We start from the raw sequence: 20,581 nt of genomic DNA on the forward strand, positions 1-20,581 counted from the left end.
GTCGGAAGACGATTTTGTAGTCCTCTGTAGGCAGGCGAGGAAGTGGTCGTCTTTTAGTCGGCGGTGGTGGACGGCCGCGGGGTCGTTGGTCTGACAGGACAGTGCTGGCTGCGGGCGTTTGGGTGGTGGCCGGCGGCGTTGCCGGTGGTGGCGGGCGTCTGTAGCGGCGTTGCATTTCGAGTGCCGTCCAAGTGCCATCGGCCAGCTCCGCGGCGGTAACATCCGTGCCGGTGACTGTGTACTGCATCTTTAAATGCAGGGAAGCGCCGTCGAGGCGAAGCGGGCGTCGCCGCCGCAGGTGGGAGCAGAGCACGCACTAGGCGTGCTGAGCCGTTAGGCCTAGCTCCGCGGTCGGGCGTGGCCGCAAATCGGCCGTAAAATTGAAGGCACTCGCCTGAAAGTGGTTAAAAGTCCCACAGGTGACGCCGGATTGGTGGCGGGCCGTCCTGTGAAAAATTGGTGGCTGTAAATAGCCGGAAACTGGTGAAATCGCCGGAAAATCGCAGACCGCATATAAGATGCGTCCGCTCGCTCCGAGCGCAGTCGGCGTTCCCCTGGTTAAACCTGGAGGACTGCCGACTTTGATGGACGGCGCTGTGCGCGAAACATCCAGCTCGCGATTTTCGAATTGCGCGAGAAATGGCCGAAATTTCTTGAGCCACGGCGCCTAGGGCAATCGCGCCTTCGAAATTCGAAAAGCAGATATGGCTATTATTAATGGTAATTACTCATTTAACAATTACAATTAGGCACTTGATTGCAATTAGAGATTTTCAGCGGGCTGTTAGTAATAGCCATATGAGTTTTTTTTTTTTCATTTCAAAAAAGCTGTTACACTATTACCCTCGGCGCTGTGGCTGAGAAAATTTTGGCTACCTCGCCCGAGAAGTCGTGCGCTTTCTGAAAGAGCGTGTTTTGGCGAGCGCAAAACAACGCCCCCAGCGCACGTCACTTTGCGGCGCACGTGCCACGTGACTTTCTCTGTTCCACCCACGCTGCGGTGGTTGCCTCTGCGCGCTGCCCATACGAGAGCTGATGTAGCCATTACTAACTACACATATATAACTGAACCCAAGCGCCTAAATTATATAGTTAGCATGATTATTTTTTTTCCTATGTCCGCCATCACCGGTATTACGATGCCGCAGAAGCCATTTTTATATCTCAGAAGAAGTATTTTAAAAAATTAGTGGCGGGCTTCTATGAAAAACATTACATATATAGTACATAGAGCGGAGTTCTGGCCGTTGAGGAACGCTTTCGCCCAAAGCATTGCCTCGAAGCATCTTCTAATTAGCTGCACTGTCTTTCACTGCGGAATGAATTAGAAATGAGTTTTCTGAGATTGACTGAAGAAGAAGAAATTTTCGTACGGCGTTTTTCTTCATATACGGGTTCCCTCTTGCGGTATATACTTATTTGAACCCTGTATTCTGCACTTTTCTCTCCAGAAGTTACCTACAAGACACGACGTGTCGTGTATAACGCTGGAAACGCGGTGAATCACTTTGGGCTTTCGTGTATATTTTCCACCCTTCTGTAACTCTCCGAATGAGCGCGGTTCTCACCTGAGGCAGTTAATTCGCTATTAGTTGAGAGAACAAGTGGTCACGGCGTTTGTGCAAGTCGAAGCAATACGAAATGGAACATTTTACCTGCGTATATAGTTATAACTATAACTCCTCAAGTAAGGGCGAAGCTTACTTTTTTTGTCTAGGTGGTTTTCCTGTGGACACAATGAAGGAACAAAATTTGTCTTGACTTCTGCGTTGCAGGTGAAAGGGCATTAATGCCCTTTCACCTGCAACGCAGAAGTCAAGACAAATTTTGTTCCTTCAACGAGATTCAAGTGTTCCCTACCATGTTCCTCGTACCTGTGCGTTGTGAGTTCGTGTAGAAAGAAGCCCTTGCGGCAGAAGCTGGCCAACGGGCCCGTGTTGTAACAAAGCGGGCAGTAGCGCCAACGCGTCGCGTGCCTTGATGCGTGTAGCGTGAGCGATATTGGAATTTGTGTAGAGAGAGATAGAGAGAAAGAAAGAAAAAACTTTAGTAAACGTACTTCCTGTTTGCTGGATCATGCCAATACGGCAGGTGGGTTTAAGGGGCGGGGGCGACCGTCTCCCACTGAGCGAGAAATTATATCGATCTATTGAAGGTCCACACTGACCCTTCCCCTTTCGAATAAAGTTTTAAAAACAATGCGTGGCGAATATACGTGACCGCCTTCTAAATTCTTCCCTGCGGCAGGGACTCTTCAAATCTGGCGATGTGAGAAAGCTGCGAGGCTTCCGTTTTACAGCCGCTCGTGGTTGATTGTATGGGGTCACTCCGCGTCCAGCCGGCCGGGAAGGCGAGCTTCCGTGCCGGCTATGCGCGGGCGTTCTCGTAAGCGACTCGTGTCCCCAACCCGTGGCGCAAAGTCACAGCCACGGCGGGTTCGGACGAAATAGGCAACGACAGAGTACGCTAGGAAACAGTTTATTAACCTAGCGCAAGGCAAAGCACACTGCGGAAGAATGTTCTATCCGATAAAAAGTTCAGTTGCTCACCAAGTCGTCGTCGACCGGCGTTGGGTAGTCGCCCAGGAGGCGCGGGCAGGAAGGGAGTCGGCGGGGCAGTCGGGCAGTAACGCCGCGGCAAGAGAGAGACGTTCCCGCCGCGAGCTCTCCCTTTTAACCCCTACGACATTGCCGCCCCCTTGGGCAACCGGTTGCACTCAAGACAATGACCCCTTCCCTACACAGCCAGTGCGTAGGCGTGACGTCACGTCCGAGCTGGGAGTGAGGAGAGTGGCCGGGTGCCCCTCTCCCCATGCCCTGCGGCGCGCGCTCTCGTCACGTGACTCGGCGCGGGGGTGATGAAGGATATTTGTATATCCCACAATTGCAATTGTTTTTACCCTTTGTATGATTTGACTCGCAGCGATCGAGCGAACTTTGGCGTGGATTGGTAACAGTGGAGTCTATCCATCAAGCGGAAAACCGTTGTCAATAATTCTCTCTATTATAAGCGTGCAGCGTATCGTGGAGTGCTCATGCATTTTGCCTGCTCATTTCCTTGGTTAGTACTTAATTGCCAACAGCACCTTTGCTCAGCGTTCTTATAAACCTTTTTTCCAATCCAAAAGCTTGGTTCTTGCACAAATAACACTGCGCCTTCAGGACAATCTGTCAACTCCTGTGCGGATGGGAACGGGTTTTTTCGGGGTTCATTTCTCTGCTTCGGGATCTCTTGCTGACAGTTTCATTGGAAGGCCGGTTAGTCCACCAGCCGCGACCACCATGCATATCCCTGCGCCATACCTTCACACAGTGACTAGCTCATTTTCAGCGGTTTCCGCGAATGAAATATATGTCTTTGAAGTCATATATGCGCTGGCCGATTATAACCTGATTTGGTTTGTGGTCATTAGATAATTACAGTGCTTGGCAATATGGATTACGTGCTGCTACTGCAGAGTTCGTTGCTCACAGCCTTGTACGCGTGCGTTTCTTTTATTGCAGAAAGCCAATCTTGGGACGTTGGCGGGTGTTTATTTCCCCTGCATCCAAAACATCTTCGGTGTCATCTTCTTCATCCGTCTCGTGTGGATCGTCGGCACAGCCGGCGTCCCCGTCGCCTTTCTAACTGTCTTCATGTGCTGTTGCGTGGTAAGTTTGCCGCCTGCCTTCATCTGCCGTCTCTCGCTGCACGGGAGCTCCATTCGCCGACCGTATTATTTTTATCCCTCCCCACCAACTCCCTGCCTCGTTTGCCGCGCTTGTTTATATATATATATATATATATATATATATATATATATATATATATATATATATATATATATATATATATATATATATATATATATATATATATATATATATATATATATATAGACACACACACACACAGACGATATATTCATAGTGTAGGCAAGCTGGCTTCACCGCATACATAGTCTTTCTGCGGCGAAGCCGGCTTGGTGTACCAAGCGTGGAAGGGCTTCCGGTTGCTACGGGCTTAAAATGTGAAATAACTATTGTGTTTTTCGCCGTTCCTATGGCGTGCGGATATGCGCACGGTTGAATGCAGTTTCTGTTTAATTTCATCTTCGTCTGTGGGTTGTCTAGGCAAACCTAATGAGGGTAGCCAGTGCACAACGCGAGGTTCAGCGGGAGACAGATGTTTAGTGTTTTTATTGGCTTGTACCTTTGCCTTTGGGAGGCTGTCACGTTTAAAGTCGCAGCCTCTGATACTTTCGACTTCGGCTTGTTTGACCTTATACTGGCCCTCCCGATTGTATTAGGATCATAGGTGCTGAGTTTTCAATCTGCCGAGGGAAAGGGGGGCATTTAGCACTCTGTCTCTTTTTCATTAATTCCTCTCTCTCTCCCCTTCTTTGGCCCCCCACCCCTCGTGCTCCTTGGCTAGAGATATGCATAGGCGGGGAGGCTATGTAAACATAATTTATGTAACATATAACATAAACTTATTAGGCATAATTTTAATTTGACTCTAGTTAAGCGAATATGTAAAAAGAATCACCCTTTGGCTTTTAAGGTACTAAATAAATAAATGAACAAAAAACTGAAAAATGCATAAGCTATTGGTATACATTCATAAGGACCCTAGTCAAACTAAGAGAAAACACTGGGCAACACGAACATTTCCAGACCAAGCTAACAATTCATATATTACAAACTCATTACAAACTCTTCATTTTTGTAAAACCACTCGGCAGTTGAAAAATATCAACAATAACCAAAATATTCAGAAATCCAAATGAGATTTTAAACTGTTTGTGTCTAAGAAACACTGAGCAATGCAAACATTTCCGCAGTAAGCTAACAATTCAAAATTTTAGAGACGGATTATCAACTCTTCGTCTTTCAAAAATGTAAATGGACTATCAAGCCCGATAAAAAACAAAAAAGACAGAAATAGGAGCCAAAGTGCTCTGAGGCGCTCTTCATGCAAAAAACAAAGGTGGAGTTACAGATGGGTTATGTTGAAAGGTCCGTTCATAGTTGATGTTTCGGGTCAAGACATTACTTTGGTGTTTGGGGACGGTTCTAAGTCTTTGAAAACGCTGAAGAAAAATGTGTACTTATCAAGTGGCCATTCATTTGATTCCGCAAAAAGATTTGGAGCAGGAGACATTTTGAGAGCTCCCATTGCCAGTTGGATCGCTTGATGGTGAACTGGACCTTAGTGCTGTCATCCTTCTCCTTTGTTGATTGGAGAGAAATCTAAGTACATGTTGCTGTTTAAGACAGTCTTTAAAGCTGTGCTTTTAGGTAACTATAGTTCTTTAGTTGATTTGTTCAAAACCTCACGAAAGAAGACATGCTGGCCCCTCGCCCCGTCACTCAACCTCCAGAGGGGCACAGCCCCCCCCCCCCCCCCCCAAAAAAAAATTTTGGGGGGGATGGAGGCTAAAGCCCCATTCCCCACAGTCAGCGCCTATGATTAAGTTGTAATTTTAGTTTGCTGGTGTCAAATAAAATCTGCCTTTTTTCGTGTCCAAATTTTAACTCTGTGTTTTTTGTGTCTGCTTGCGGTTTTCTTGCAGACATTTACGACCTGTATTTCTTTGAGTGCTATTGCAACCAATGGAATCGTACCCGGTAAGTTCATTTACCTTAAATTTTATTTTCTAAGTTTTATAATTGGAAGCTGCATACTAGGCTAGAAAATATAATGAAGAGTTGTTGCTTTATGGTGACTCCGTGCAGCTGTGGGTTCATTCTAAATATGGACCAATATGGACTAATCTATGCTGATTTGTCAACAAGTGTGATCTTATGCCATCATATGAATACTTTCATCTTAGTTTAATTCCTGATCACTTCCCTTTAAGTACATAATATTTCATATATTAAGGCGAAAGCCTTTAATGCCTCGTCGTTGTAAGCTGCAGTTGTCGACAGAAAATGTCACGCTTTTCAATTGGTCGAAACGGCCGTGACGTCACAGTGCGCAAATTTCAAACCGGCCAATTGTACTTTGCCTAGTAACCATGCAACCAATTGAAGGGATCGTATAGTGATGCTCCAAGTAAGAGAGACTGAGCTTAGTTAATTGCTTAATTACCCAATTAGCCTAATTAACTTTTCTACTCAGGCCATATAAATAAATAAAAACGAGTAGGAAATTGGTCGAGCTCGGGAATCGAACCCCGGTCTTCGGCGTGCGAGACGAGCATGTTATCCACTCCGCCATGCCAGCTCAATGGTTTGGAATGAACAAAGGCGCGTCTAGTGAATACGGTGTCTTCGCTCACTCTCATCCTCCTCCCTTCCCTTCCGGAGAGGTTTAGGTGTCCACCGAGATATAAGAGACAGATACATTTCCTTTCCTCAAAAACCAATTTACCGATGAGCGAGGCGTAGAACCGAATGGGCAATGGCATTCTATGGACTCCCTGGCAGCGTTGCAAGATGCTGTCGCATTCCACTCTTAGAGGCGAAGTTTAACATCTTAACCACACATCAGTGACCACACTTTAGGTAAAAAAAGTGCCCCCCTGAATTTTGACGGGTGTTCACCGAGATATGTGAGACAGTTACTGCGTAATTTCCTTTCCTCAAATACAATTTTCATTTCCTTCATTACGGGCCCTCTTCGTCTTTCTTCTTTCACTCCCACTTCCTCCCTTCCTCTACGGTGCGGTTCAGGTGTCCACCGAGATGACAGAGAATTAGTGCGTTGTTTCCTTTACTCAAAAAGCGTTGTGTTCAAAGGGCAAGGCATCGCGCCGAACGGGTGGTGGCGTTCCGTGGACTCCCTGGCAGCGCTACGAGACGCTGTCGCGTTCCACTCCTAAAGGCGAAGCTTAAGCGTCATTAATTAGCATTTAATTGGTATTCAGGCATTAATCAGTAATTAAGCATTAATTAGTGATTTGTCATCACTTAGTAATTAGTACTCAATTATATGTAACGCCACCAGTGCCACAGAAGCAGCGAAAGTGGTTCGGAATACGCTTTCGCCTCTACGCACTTTAGACAGTCAAAGTGCCCCTGAACTTTTTTTCTTATTAAATTTATTGCCAGACCATGTGTAAGTGTGTTGTGGGCGAGTGCATAGACTTACTAAGGTTTGGTTTGGTTTGTTTGGGTTTAACGTTCCAAAGCAACTGAGGCTATGATGGAAGCCGTAGTGAAGGGCTCCGAAAATTTCGACCACCTGGGGTTCTTTAACGTGCACTGACATCACACAGTACACGGGCCTCTAGAATTTCGCCTTCATCGAAATTAGGCCACCGCGGCCGGGATCGAACCCACTTCTTTCGGGTCAGCAGCCGAGCGCCGTAGCCACTGAGCCACCGCGGCGGGGCATAGATTTACTAAGAGTTACTCTTCTGCAAAGATGATTTGCATGCAAAGAATATAAAAATTCTAGCTCAGACTGTCTCCTTACAGAACGCTAACCATTTCGAGCAACTTTCCTTCGAAGTTTTTAATAGCTACTGTGTGCTTTCATTTAAATCGTTTGCAAAGTGATGCATTTCTGTACTGAGCACATGTGGTGTCTGTATGAAAATACTATTGTTTTCAGTTAGTAAAGCCAAGAAGAATGGTTTGTGAAGTTATTGGTAGCACTATTTTACTATAAATTATCAGGTTACGGGTTCAGAATGCGGACTTTAATGAATCTGTTGTCAAAAAAATGTCAGTAGTTTTCATGTAGCCATAGAGTGGGGTTTGGTGGGGTGCTAATTATGGAGCTGCAGACACTTAATGCACATCATACTTTCCAATGTAAGTTGGACTTAGGCAGATTTGTGTGGTTCTAAAGCATATGATTATTCATCATTGGAACAAGGTCATTGTGCCAGCTTTTGATGACGCAGTCTTCAACTCAGGTTCACAACTCTTAGAAGGCCACAATTTTTCAAATACTGACTACCGTTACCATTGATGAGTGGACTGCAATATAGAATCTTGAAAATTTTCCAGAAACAAATAAATGAAAAAAAAAAGCAGTAATCAGGTTGCTTTGTACTAAAAAACAGTACATTTTGCTGATTACTACTGCTGACATGTCTAGTGCTACTTGTCTGTGCTCAGGGGTTTCTGTTTTGATGATCTTCATTGTTTCAACCTGCACAGCATGCAGATAAAGTGCGTGGAAACTTCAAAGTACTCTTTAAACCCTTTAAAGCTGCTTTTGGTCTTGGAATGTAATGAACATACTTCAGAAACATGATGTTGCAAGCAGTTTCATTATCAATCTGCTGCTTACTTTTTTACACCTTGTTCAGGCTCTAATTTGGTCTTTATTGTGTTTTGCAGCGGGTGGTTCCTATTTTATGATCTCACGGTCCCTCGGTCCGGAGTTTGGAGGTGCTGTAGGGATCCTCTTCTACCTAGCGACCACTGTGGCAGCAGCCATGTACATTACTGGCGCTGTTGAAATATTTTTGGTAAATATTTTTCCACTGCAATACTGGTTACCAATATTAATATGGGATGACTCAGGGATGTGTTACAGGGGCTGAATGTAGAAAGGGGGCGGGAGGCAGTAATTGAGTGCTGGTAACTTGCAGAGGCGTCTAAATCTAAGCTCATGGGGTTGAAGCCCTGTCACAATTAATGTTGTCTTTACCTACTTTTATGGCTCACAAGTATTGTTATAAACCTAGTGGTTCTAGTGCCTTGGCTCCCACTGTGCACACGATATGTGAAAACACTGAACTGGCTTTCAGTTTTGAAGTTTTAAAGCAAGTTAGTACTGAAATGCAAAGTTCATTGCAAAATGGTTTTTGCTTCCTGTTCATCTATTTATTTTCAACAGCTGTGCACGTTCAGGCAGATGCGTCTCTAGAATGTGTGCATCATTACATCACCATTATTTTTTTTGCACAGAACTACCTGGTTCCTGAGATGTCCCTGTATGGAGACTTCCGAGAGGACCAGGAGGTCATGTACCACAACTTCCGCACCTATGGCTCCATCCTGCTTGTGCTGATGACCTTTGTGGTGTTCATTGGAGTTGCCTTTGTCTCCAAGCTTGCACCCATAGCCCTGTTTTGTGTTCTCGTCTCCATCACTTCTGTATATGTGGGAGCTTTTGTCAACTATGCTGGAAAGCCAGGCATTGAGTAAGTCTGAGTAGATACTACTCCAAAAGGTTTAGTTTTGTTTCATACAGAGTGAACAAGGAGCAAGCATAAATAACTACATATTTATTTTTAGTATTTTCAATAAGCTGCCTGGCTTGAAGCAAATATGTGCAATCACTGCAGTGTGAGGCATTTCATAGGACCTCCAGTTTTCTCCTAGCCTGTCAGTGCAGCAGTTCTGAGAATGTCATGCAATAAATCGGTCATTTGTTAATATTTGCAGCTTTTTCTAGCTCCCCAGTGGTGCTGTCAGTTTTAACCATGCATTTGGTTGCAGGGTTTGTGTCCTGGGTGATCGCATTTTAAGTGGTGGTGACTACAACTGCACCAAGGACCGCAATGTTTCCAACTCACTGTGGCACATCTTTTGCAAAGAGAATGAAAATAAATCTATGGAGGAAGAACACACCTGCTACCCTTACTTTGAGGAACATGAGGCACACTTGCGCACTGCACTGCCTGGTCTGGCTAGTGGTGCCTTCTTTGGTGAGTCTGCGCTAGCTTCGGTGAACTCTGATAATGCTTGGAACTGTCTAGAATAAGTTCCATATGCCAGGCATGAGTGACTCTTAATTATGTAGAGTCGGGGAAAAGAGTCTCTAGCACACACTAGCCACAAATGAAGTTGATAGCTCTATTATTAGCTGCCGGATCAACACCATACTTGGGGAGGTGAAAGTCAAACTCACATTCTTTAATCTAGTAGTGAAATAATATGATTGCCGAGAAACATAGTGCCTATGGGCCTAAATTGCTTTCCAAGTATCCTAGAGACTTTTGTCCTCGAGGGTACATATACTAAAGACCATACCTGAACTTTTTTCTCATCTGCTTAGGTAGTGTACATATTATTAATGTCTGGTGAATGTAATCTTTTTGCTAGATTTCTCTTCTGTTCACTTACATCAACATTCTGGCATTGTAGTACCGTTTCACTCTGATAACCGAACAACTTTGCATACTTTACACAATTAGCTTTAAAAACACAACTTTTGAAAGTTCGAAGTATATGCATTGAAAGCTTTTTCTCCTCTCATTTATGTTCCTTTCAGAGAACATTCCTGTCATGTTTAAGGAGAAAGGAGAAGTAATCTCGTCATCAGATGAATCTTACTTCCCATCCAAGAGCGACTCATACATCCAGATTGTGTGTGACATCACCACTTCCTTCACTTTCCTTGTGGCCATCTTCTTCCCTTCGGTCACTGGTGAGGCAGTTTGCTTTCTCATGACTTAAGGTCTTGTAGTCAATAGCAGTTGTTTTCTTTTGCTGTCTGTAGTTAAAATCTTAATTACCATGGGAAAAATGGCCGTTTTTGATAGGTATCAGACAGAATTTTTTTCTGCAAAATATGTGAGGTGTAAAAAAATGCAAAATGCATGAAAGTGATGGAAAATATGCTTTCCAAAGACATAAATTTCAATTTAAATACTTGGGGTGAATATTGCGAAAAAGATCACCAAAGACAAAAAAAAAGTTAAAGAAATTTCACTTGCGTGTTGCCTTTGTAAACAGTCACTTTGTTCCTGTTAAGCTGTAATGCTACTTGATGCTTTAAGCTTCATAACTCTTGTTTGTAACCTTTTTAACTATTCTTGTTCATTTCCTCACTGAAAGGCATTATGGCTGGATCGAATCGTTCTGGTGACCTGGCTGATGCCCAAAAGTCAATACCTGTTGGAACCTTGGCTGCACAGCTGACTACATCTATTGTTTGTATCCTTTCTGGCAAGAGTTGCAGCAGTTGTACAGCTCAAAAAAACTGAATTGCTTGTGGTTTTCTAGTAAAATATAAAAATAGTCCTTCCTATATCTTTCCTTGTTTTTACTGTATAACATACCTTTTCTGTATAGAATGCATTGATATACCTAAGCTGTTCATAGGTAGGTTTCATGCACGAAAATCGCAATTAACGAGTGGCAGTAATCCAGCTTGGCAGTTAAAATGTTGGAACAGAAGACAGGCTAAGCATCAGTTAAGCTGGAAAGCATTTTAAGAAACTTTTAATGAAGTTTTATGCTAGAATCTTATTCAAACACCAAGGAAAAGGATCATCACTATTTGTGTACATTGAAAAATATGCCTAGAGGAGCACCACTGTGAAACATGTCATGTGAAACTGAAATATGTCACTGTGAAACATGTGCAGCAGAAATAAGAATTAAAGATTGCCACATGTCAGTATACTGTTGCCTGATTATACATCATAAAAGAGGTAGTCTGACTTGAAAACCAGACGCATATCACCTTGTGCAGCAGTGTAAAGAGCAGCCACCTTGATTGTTCAAGTGCTGTCTGCTTGTGTTTCTAATTTGCTGTATCAGAATTCTTCATGGCAGTTGGTATTTCTCTGCAATAGTTCTCCTTCCCTTATGTAAATCTCAAGATACCAACATATCATAGCTCGGTTGCCTCATATGTTCTGACTTCTGAATTATGCACAGGCACACGTGATGTGCCAATACACTGTAGCGCAGTAAAAGACGAGGACACAAGAGACGAGAGACAAACACCACGAGTGCATCTTTTGCTGTGCTACAGTGTATTGGAACTATGTACCAACAAGCCCAAAAAGCCACGCTACTGATGTGCAATCTTGGAGTAAAAAATTTATGCAAGATATGTGAGCATGTGAATTTTTCAGATGTTTGTCTTGTCATGTGTACATCAGGCCTATTATTCTGGCTGATATGAAATTTCACAATGATGATCTATTTGTGCTAGGAGTTTGGGACATGACGTTTATCTCAACCAGCATTTTGCTGGGGTAGAGACTGATCCTTAACTTGAAGTGATGTGGCCACCAAATGATGGAAGGTTCTGAATTGTGTGGTTCTTTCTTTGTCCAGATTTTGTGTTTTTACTGAGGTATGTTGTAGGGTCAGTGTACATTATGAAATCAAGCACAGGAGAGTACATCATGGACATTTTTGGAATAATAAAAAGTTAGCGAATGCATAAGCACTGCTGCGGTATTTATGGCATTCAGACCCGTGTAGAAGGTGCACTTAATAAGTGTCTTCCAGACAAACTGGTACTGGCAGTGTGGTGGCTCATATGGCTCATATGGCATATGTGCAGATTCACACAAATCACTTGTATCAACACAGATGACATAATAGCAAGTTACAGCATGCAGGCACGTAGTATTCCTTCTGTGCTTATCAAGTTTAGTTATAGAGGTCATTTTCTCCCATGCTAGCAGCAGTGCGAGCACTCATGGTATGTGCATCTTCATTGCATCAGCCTTCTGTGTGCTATGTTGACTGTAAACATGGAGGTTGTGTACTCTGGCGTCAACTTGGTATCTTACTGAGGGTTCAGTGCCAAACAAGATTACAACATAGGTTAAGAAAACAAGTGACTGTGGCTTCAGTTTTTTCTGTGGAACTCGTGCTGTGTAATTTTCAAGATTGTTGATGTTGAATTCGAAGGATATTATGCTCTTGAAAATTATTCTGTGCATCATGTATTTCTTTCTTCATTTAATGTGCCTTTAAATCACAAATGGCAGCTAATTTTTTCTGAAGTTATACAGAAGCTGGGGAAGCTTGGTTGTGTTCATCAGCAGACATAACAAGAGTTAGTGGTAGTTTTTGAACCCTGTTTTCCTTAACAAAATGTGCACAGACATTTCTGGCGTGTTTCTTTTCGGTGCAGCTTTTGACAACCTTTTCCTCAGAGACAAGTAAGTTTTGTTTCTTGACAGGCTTTTTTCGCATTTCCACTGTTTGAAGGCAGTTTCATCATTTTTTTTTTCTGTGTAAATATTATTGTGATTCTTCCTTTCTTACCTTAGTTAATCAATTAATCATGACATACATTCCAGTCTTTTCTTTACTGTCCTGCATATACTTTCCAGTTCCTTTTTTTTTTTTCAAGCTATGTTTGTGTATTCGTATTTGTTGTTCCTGTAAGTGGTTTGGAAAATAACTGTTCACTTACTCCCGGAGCAGCCAATGCATTGTGTGCCCTGTCCTGCAGATTTGGAGAGAGCATAGGAGGTGGTCTGGGAGTGGCACAGTTGGCCTGGCCTCACCCACTGCTGGTGGTGCTTGGTTCTCTGCTGTCCACAATTGGAGCTGGACTGCAGTCTCTCACTGGTATGTCTCTCAGTGGACTGCAGTCTCTCACATGAAGCACAAAAATTATTCTCAGTGCTGAAAACAAGCAACAGTTTAGATTACAGCTTGTCTGCAAACTTTTCTGCTGCTCAGTTTAAGTGCCTTGGTTTCACTTTGTGGTGAATGTTTCTTAAAAAGTTTCAGTGTTGTTCTCATTTATGCCCTGGTCAGTGAACAGTGTTGTAAAAGTCTCTTGCTGTGACTTCTAATCCACCATGCCTATAGCATGCTTATGAGGGAGTAGTTGATCCACTACTGGATTGCCACAGTATAAACATTTTTAGTTAAAAATTTTGCACTCTTATTGTCAGCGCACACTAAAGAACCTCAAATGGTCTAAAAACATGGGAGCACAAGCATTCACCAGTACACAAATAGTTATATCATTTTTAAACTTTTGTAGGAATTTTTTTTGTGATTGGGAATGCTTGCTTTGAGGCTCACTATTATATTAAATTCCTAAAGAAGGTTTGTAAAAATGTAAAATAGAAAATAGGGCCACTGATCTTTAAGCTAGAAAACTTGCTGGTAATGTACGTTTCAAGTCATAACTACACAGAACATATAAGGGTGCTTGCATTTGTTGGAATGAGTTGTCAAAAAATTGAGCTTAGTTTCATAAGTGCCACAGGGCCACAGATTTGTGAAGTCCATGGTAGAGAGGGCAGACAGATAGGTTTCTTTCAAACACCAAGTGGTCAAGGGAGGGGAAACCACAGGGAGCTTGCCAACGGTTCGACAAGAGGACTCGTCTTCATCTGGGTGAGGACAGGTCCTCTGGTGGAAACGTTAGCAAGTTCTACGAGGTTTCACCCTCCATTGTTCACAGCTTTTTGAAGTGTGATTTCACTTTCATGCAGCCATTTCAGGGCCACTATAAGTGTTGCTGCAAGGTAACAGGAACTAAATTTTTAAGTTTTACTGTGTCCACTCCCATTTCATGATGCAGGTGCACCACGCCTGCTTCAGGCCATTGCCAAAGATGGTGTGATTCCTGTGCTTAATGTCTTTGCGGTCAGCTCCTCGAGGGGTGAGCCAGTACGGGCTTTGCTTCTCACTGCATTCATCTCGGAGCTGGGGATTCTCATTGGCAACCTTGACCACATCGCACCCATCCTCACCATGTAAGGAGCAAAATGTTCAGGAAAACAGATTTCCTAGTGATCTTCTTTTCTTGTGCTTTGTATATTTTTGTTTCTCTTTTAGAGTGCCCTTCTTTTTTTTCATTGTGCTCTTTTGGAGTGGCAAGGAGGAAAAATGTTTATTTAGGTATGCAGGATGCTGTGCTTTTAACTGTTTCTTACACACCTTTAGCTTTGTTAGGATCAAAAAAGCACTTGCATTATTATTTCTTACAGGTGAGCAGGGTTACATGCAGGACACTGGCTCCTGTCCCATGATACCGTATTCCAGATGTCTTTTTTTAACTGTTTACAGATCATTATTTTAAACCCTGTGAGAGATACGCTGGGTGCGATCTGTGCAGGGGAATTGTACAGCAGGGCAGACATTATGTATGTGACAGAGCTCAGCGATTAAACAATTAAATAACTAGAATTGACTACTCAACCTTTTTACTTTTGATTTTAGGGGCCAACTTTATATTAAGAAATTGAAGACCATCAACATAAAAGCTTAGTCCAGTTTTAAGTTTTCGTTATCAGCCGTACGTTTCTAAATATTTAATGTCAAAAACACGTCAAAACATCAGAAGGTCGTAAAGTTGGCTTCCTGCGAATTTTTAAAATCGCGGGGACATTTTTAAAATAGCGATGCTCGTATTTCTAATACAGCAAATGCGGAAGCCATTTGTCTATTTTATGCTATAGAAGCAGTTAACATGATTTCCGCTACAATACTATGCCCAGCGACACCATTTTAAAAATGTGCATTGCGGGAGGCAAACTTCACAAGCTAAAAAATGTGTATTTTTGACGTTAAATATTTCAAAACGCATTGTCGATAAAGCAAATTTAGAAACTCGACTCAGCTTATGTGTTGACAGCCTTCAATTTCTTGATATAATGTTGACCCTTGAAATCAAAAGTAAAAAAGTTTAGTTAATTTCAGCACTAATGTATATCTCACGCAGGGCTTAAAATAACAATCGATAAGCAGTCAATGTGATGCCTTGTTAAAACGTGCGTTGTCAAATTTGAGTTTGTTTGAATTTTATCGTGTTTGGTTTTGGTTTTGGGGGGTTTAACGTCCCAAAGCAACTAAGGCTATGAGAGACGCCGTAGTGAAGGGCTCCGGAAATTTCGACCACCTGGGGTTCTTTAACGTGCACTGACATCGCACAGTACACAGGCCTCTAGAATTTCTCCTCCAAAGAAATTCCAGCCGCCGCGGCCGGGATCGAACCCGCGTCTTTTGGGTCAGCAGCCGAGCACCATAGCCACTGAGCCACCGCGGCGGCAATTTTATCGTGTGGTTTTATTGAAAATGAATTTAAACACCTGAGACAATAGTACAACTACCATAGAAGATTACTTCCTTCCATGGTTTGTCTTCTTCCAGGTTCTTTTTAATGTGCTACATGTTTGTAAACTTGGCCTGCACACTGCAGAGCCTTCTCAAGACACCCAACTGGCGGCCACGCTTCAAGTACTATCACTGGTAAGTATTGTATTAGCAGCAATAGCAGTAATAATACTTGTAGCAGGTAGTAATGCACAACATGCTTCTGACATATAACCTGTTACTTTAGGAGCAGTGTATTGCATATGCCATATGCTTTCTTCTCTTTTAATGGTTAGCGAAGTACTAAATGTTTGTGACCTGTTTCAAATTGTTATCAGGATAATGTCCAGACCCTGCTGTTTATATAGGTCCAGAGCCTTACAAACAACTGTGTTTTCTGCCATTGCAGGTCACTTTCATTGACAGGAGTGATTTTATGCCTTGTGGTCATGTTTCTAAGCAGCTGGTACTACGCCCTTGCCGCCATGGCAATTGCAGGGATTGTGTACAAGTACATTGAATATCGCGGGTGAGTATTTTTTACTGTTGTAGCTTTAGCTGTTTAGCTGAAGTTTTTCTGGAGAAAACGTTGAACCTTTTTTCATTACCAGCAGCAAATTTTTTTTTCCGGTATGATTGAAATCTCTTGCTTCTATGAACATATTTACCACATAGATGTCTCTGTGGCTGGGGTGCTTTTAAAGCAACACTTTTGCTCAGTTAAGAAAATGATGATATGATGTGATATGATATGATATGATATGATATGATATGATATGATATGATATGATATGATGATATGATATGAATTTACCAATCCTGTTTTCACTGGTGTTGTTGGAAATTCATAATGCACAATTGTGCCTTGAAGAAATTTGCCAGTATAGCTACTTTTTGCATTCATCTGGCTTGTGGGTGTGAAAACAATGGGTAGAGTAAATGTTCCTACATTGCTGTCACATATCACACTTACAGCCATCGGCGTCCGGAAGGGGTGGGGGCGGTTTGCCCCCCCCCCCCCCCCCCCCCCCCCCCCCCCTGGAATTACAGATATTATTTATGCACTAGTTCCTTTTTGGTGCTAACCTACAGCCGACCCCATCCCCGGACATCGGGTGCCCCCCCCCTGGAAAAAGTTCTGCGGACGCCCTTGCTTACAGCATAGTTAACATAGTGTTGTCAGAGTACAGACACTAAGCTGACAGTGACAGCGTAGGTCTAGAGCACAGGTCAGACCACTTGCGGGCTTATTCAATCCAGGCTGCTCATGGCATATATGTTGCTCTGCGTAAAAGCTGTAAAGTCGGTAGTAATGCCTCATCAATTTTAGCAGAAAATTTTGCTCTATGCTCAGGGTGAGAATGTACTTGCACTAGGTCATGGAGTGGTGAAGGTTTAAAATTCATGCGTGTACATTTTGCATTGAATAGCTCAATCTGAGGATATAATTTTGGCTTAATTGCTTTGCTGCGATTTTGTGTATGCCTGGTACAGTTCCTCCTTTGAGGCAAACTTGACAGGACTGTGTAAAATCTTTTCAGCTTATCAGAAGTTCAACTGAGATATCTGGTTGCCTTAGAGCATAGAGATGCCAAGAATAAACCAGTAATGTGCGCAGCATGGTTGGTGTAGAGTTTGCCAAAAAACATACAGTGAACACTTCGAAAACTACTCTCAGAAATCATGCACACTTTCTCAGTCAGCGTAGAGCCATCCGGCTATTGAAAGCTTTTGCCTTTTCTGTGACATCTTTTTTTGTCACGCTGAAGAACATTGGCACCATGTGTACTATAGGTAATTACAGCCCTCATGCTCCTGAAAAACCTTTTGTGATGTTCAAAGAGCAGGTTGTGCCTATTTACATATTACATGCAAGGACACCTGGAGTTCATCATTTCTACTGCCACGCTTGAAAAATGTTTACTCACACAAACTTGTTAATTAAGCTTTCGGCTTTTCTTTTACATCATTGCTGTCTTTATTGCACTCCCTTTCTGTGCACAACTAGTGCAGCACAGTTGCAGAAAGCTTTTTGCCTCTTGTTATACTCCAGGATGATAATTGTTGACTCAAAATGGTAAAAGCCATCTTTTAACCCGAAATAAATATATTTCTCTGCCACGTACACAGAGCTGAGAAAGAGTGGGGAGATGGCCTGCGGGGTCTGGCTCTGAGTGCTGCCCGCTACAGCTTGCTGCGATTGGAAGAAGGACCACCTCACACTAAGAACTGGAGGCCCCAAGTGCTCGTTCTGTGCAAACTTAACCAAGACTACATGCCAAAATATCGCAAGCTCATCACCTTTGCCTCGCAGCTCAAAGCTGGTAAGTGCTGACCTACCTGTCTCATTTTATTGTTGCAGCACATCTACTCTGTCTTGTCTGAGTGCTGTGAATTTAGCTGAAGGGTTTCACTTTGCTTGTTGAGCAGCTTTGTTTCCTTGAAGTTTGTTATCTCTACTTGTTGAAGGATTTTCTTATCTTTTTTAGCATGTTAATGCATTCTTTCAACAAATTGCATTATGCAGGAAAAGGCTTGACACTTGTCTGCTCTGTCTTGGAAGGAGAATACAGCAAAATGTATAGCGAATGCCAGGCAAGCAAACAGGTATGAGTGAACAGCATAAGCATGCACACTTTGAACTTTCTTAGCAGTGCAAAAAAGTATTGTTTTGTTTAGGAATGGTATGTTATGGGCCCACTGTAATGTTATATTGCTGCCTTATTTTTATTCATACCTTTAGAGACATCATACAGGCGTCCCTCTCTTACACCTCTCTGTTCTTTCTTTTTCTCTTAAACAGTTCAATGAGTCGCATTTTAAATTCATACTTACTGTCGACTTCACCATTTGCTGAAGTGAGAAATTTATTGTTTTAAGTAATTTAGAGTGATAATGCATGCTGGTATAGAAATTTTCATTATATTAGTGAAAAAGAGCAGAAGTAATATTGGTTTGCCGCAACAGCAACAGCATACAGCATAATTCTTAAGTGTGTCGCACATTTTACCAGAATAAGACAACTCAGTTGTTGCAATGTACTGCTAATTTTTTTCTTGCATGATTAAAATTACACTTGCATAATCTTGCATTTATATTCCATGAAAAGATGGTACTATATTGTGCAGGCAAAAAAGTGCTTGGCAAAGTATTTCATAAGTCACCCAAACCAGCTAAATTATAAGTGTTAGTAAAAAATTAAATGATAATGTTATTTTTTGCATTGTTTTTCACTCAGAGCCTCAAGAAAGTGCTTGAAGAAGAGAGAGTGAAAGGCTTTGCAGACGTCGTTGCTGGAGGAAACACCATTGATGCCATTTGCCATCTGTGCGTTTTGCCTTTCTTGTTGTTGTTTGCCATTCTTTTATTTTTACACACTAAAGATCATTGGGTGACTTGCACGATACAACTCCAGCACCAAGCTCTATGTGTTTTATAGTGCACTATGTGCATTCTGAAATTAAGATCCAGGAGGCACCTTAAGACAAACTGCTTATTGTGAAGTTTCTACTCAAGCGTGTATAATTTAAGTGAGACAAATGTTTTCCATACGTATTGAATTCACCTTGTATTAATGGCATTTCCACTTGATATGTGCATGCATTTAACTTCCACGCACACTGCTTTTGCGAGAAAACTACTCCCCTAGCCTCAAGATACAGTATTAAACATTTCACACTTAAAAAAAAAATAGCTGCTTACAACCTCATACACAACTAGCTTTAGACACGGTGCAAGAAATATTTCATGCATGCTAATGCTGCTTCCACAACTGTTGAAACCTCGGACCTACTTTGAACCTTTGCTATGAGGTGACACTGCTGTACAACAGGCTTATAAGTGGTAGGCGTGACGCGTGCCATCAGCAGTTTCAATGGCGTCGGTGTTACTTCGCGCCTGCAGAAAGAAATGATTTGTCGGCTTTTATGTGAAACTGGTGAGCTTGAGTTCCATGGTAGCATATAATATTATTTTAGAGGTACGCTGATGTCTGAAGCCAGCATTTTCCTGATTGACATGTGCTGTTCTGAAAACAACCAGCAACTACCAGCTCACCGCTTTTGTGCAGTTAACCAAGCCTAATCAAGCTGCAGAGTTTTATCATAACCTCAGCTGCACTAGTCTACTGAAGGTCACTACTTTTTCCTTCCGAGTGTGTGTAAAACTGTCCCTAATGTTACTAACTCTTTGTGGCAGGTCATGATTGTTATACAGTTTGGAAGTAGTGCGGTAGTGAATGTAAAACTTACATTCACAAAATAACTTACAAGGAGGCACATGTGTATAAGTATCTTTTTTTTGTGGCACACGAATGGCTATTCACTACAGGGAGATAGGTGTTTAATGAGCTTAGATAGAAGCAAACAGATCACATGTTTATTTATGTCTTGACAACACAAACAACAAACTGGACCTCTTCATTATACAACTGGCACAAATCGGCCACATAGGCCGGTTTGTATCTGTGTTGGTGCACACAGAAACTCACAGTCTGGTACATAAGCTATTAGTCAGCCCATGTGGCCTTGTGTCTGAAAACTGCAGCGTCTTTGGCATTTAAGTCTGCCGCTTTGTCAGCCATGCAATGCATGAGAGTAAAGCATGGAGTTGCGTCGTTTTATCATCTTTGATCACCTCTTCCCTCTTAATGCTGCATCAAACTACAGGCTGTTGCTCTTAGCTGTGCATGCACCACAATGCCTTCGCACAGGAGGTACACTAAACTAAAACCACACAAAACAAACTTTCCAAACACTTTATTCGCTTTAGGCTAATACTTCGAGATTTCAAATACCCAAAATTTGGATTGAATCGAACATTGAATTCTTTACTATTAGACCTTTACTATTAGAATTGAAATTATCAAATATTCGCACAAGCCT

At 42.4% G+C, this 20,581-nt stretch overlaps 1 protein-coding gene across 3 annotated transcripts in view; it reads left to right on the forward strand.

Moving 5' to 3' along the window:
• Positions 1-20,581, forward strand: part of kcc (solute carrier family 12 member kcc) — a 288,496-nt gene that overhangs the window by 250,801 nt on the left and 17,114 nt on the right. For all 3 annotated transcript variants that reach the window (XM_089580433.1, XM_089580432.1, XM_089580431.1), the window contains 15 exons: positions 3,504-3,650; positions 5,555-5,609; positions 8,280-8,410; positions 8,853-9,088; positions 9,387-9,595; positions 10,162-10,317; positions 10,728-10,826; positions 12,742-12,799; positions 13,096-13,214; positions 14,185-14,359; positions 15,756-15,854; positions 16,108-16,227; positions 17,829-18,022; positions 18,226-18,305; positions 18,937-19,025. In XM_089580433.1, coding sequence (XP_089436559.1) covers positions 3,504-3,650; positions 5,555-5,609; positions 8,280-8,410; positions 8,853-9,088; positions 9,387-9,595; positions 10,162-10,317; positions 10,728-10,826; positions 12,742-12,799; positions 13,096-13,214; positions 14,185-14,359; positions 15,756-15,854; positions 16,108-16,227; positions 17,829-18,022; positions 18,226-18,305; positions 18,937-19,025 — 1,967 coding nt within the window. The remainder of the gene's footprint in view (positions 1-3,503; positions 3,651-5,554; positions 5,610-8,279; positions 8,411-8,852; positions 9,089-9,386; positions 9,596-10,161; positions 10,318-10,727; positions 10,827-12,741; positions 12,800-13,095; positions 13,215-14,184; positions 14,360-15,755; positions 15,855-16,107; positions 16,228-17,828; positions 18,023-18,225; positions 18,306-18,936; positions 19,026-20,581) is intronic.

This window comes from Amblyomma mixtum, chromosome 3 (genome assembly GCF_055824585.1).
Source record: "Amblyomma mixtum isolate Tamu chromosome 3, ASM5582458v1, whole genome shotgun sequence".
Classification (NCBI taxonomy): domain Eukaryota; kingdom Metazoa; phylum Arthropoda; class Arachnida; order Ixodida; family Ixodidae; genus Amblyomma; species Amblyomma mixtum.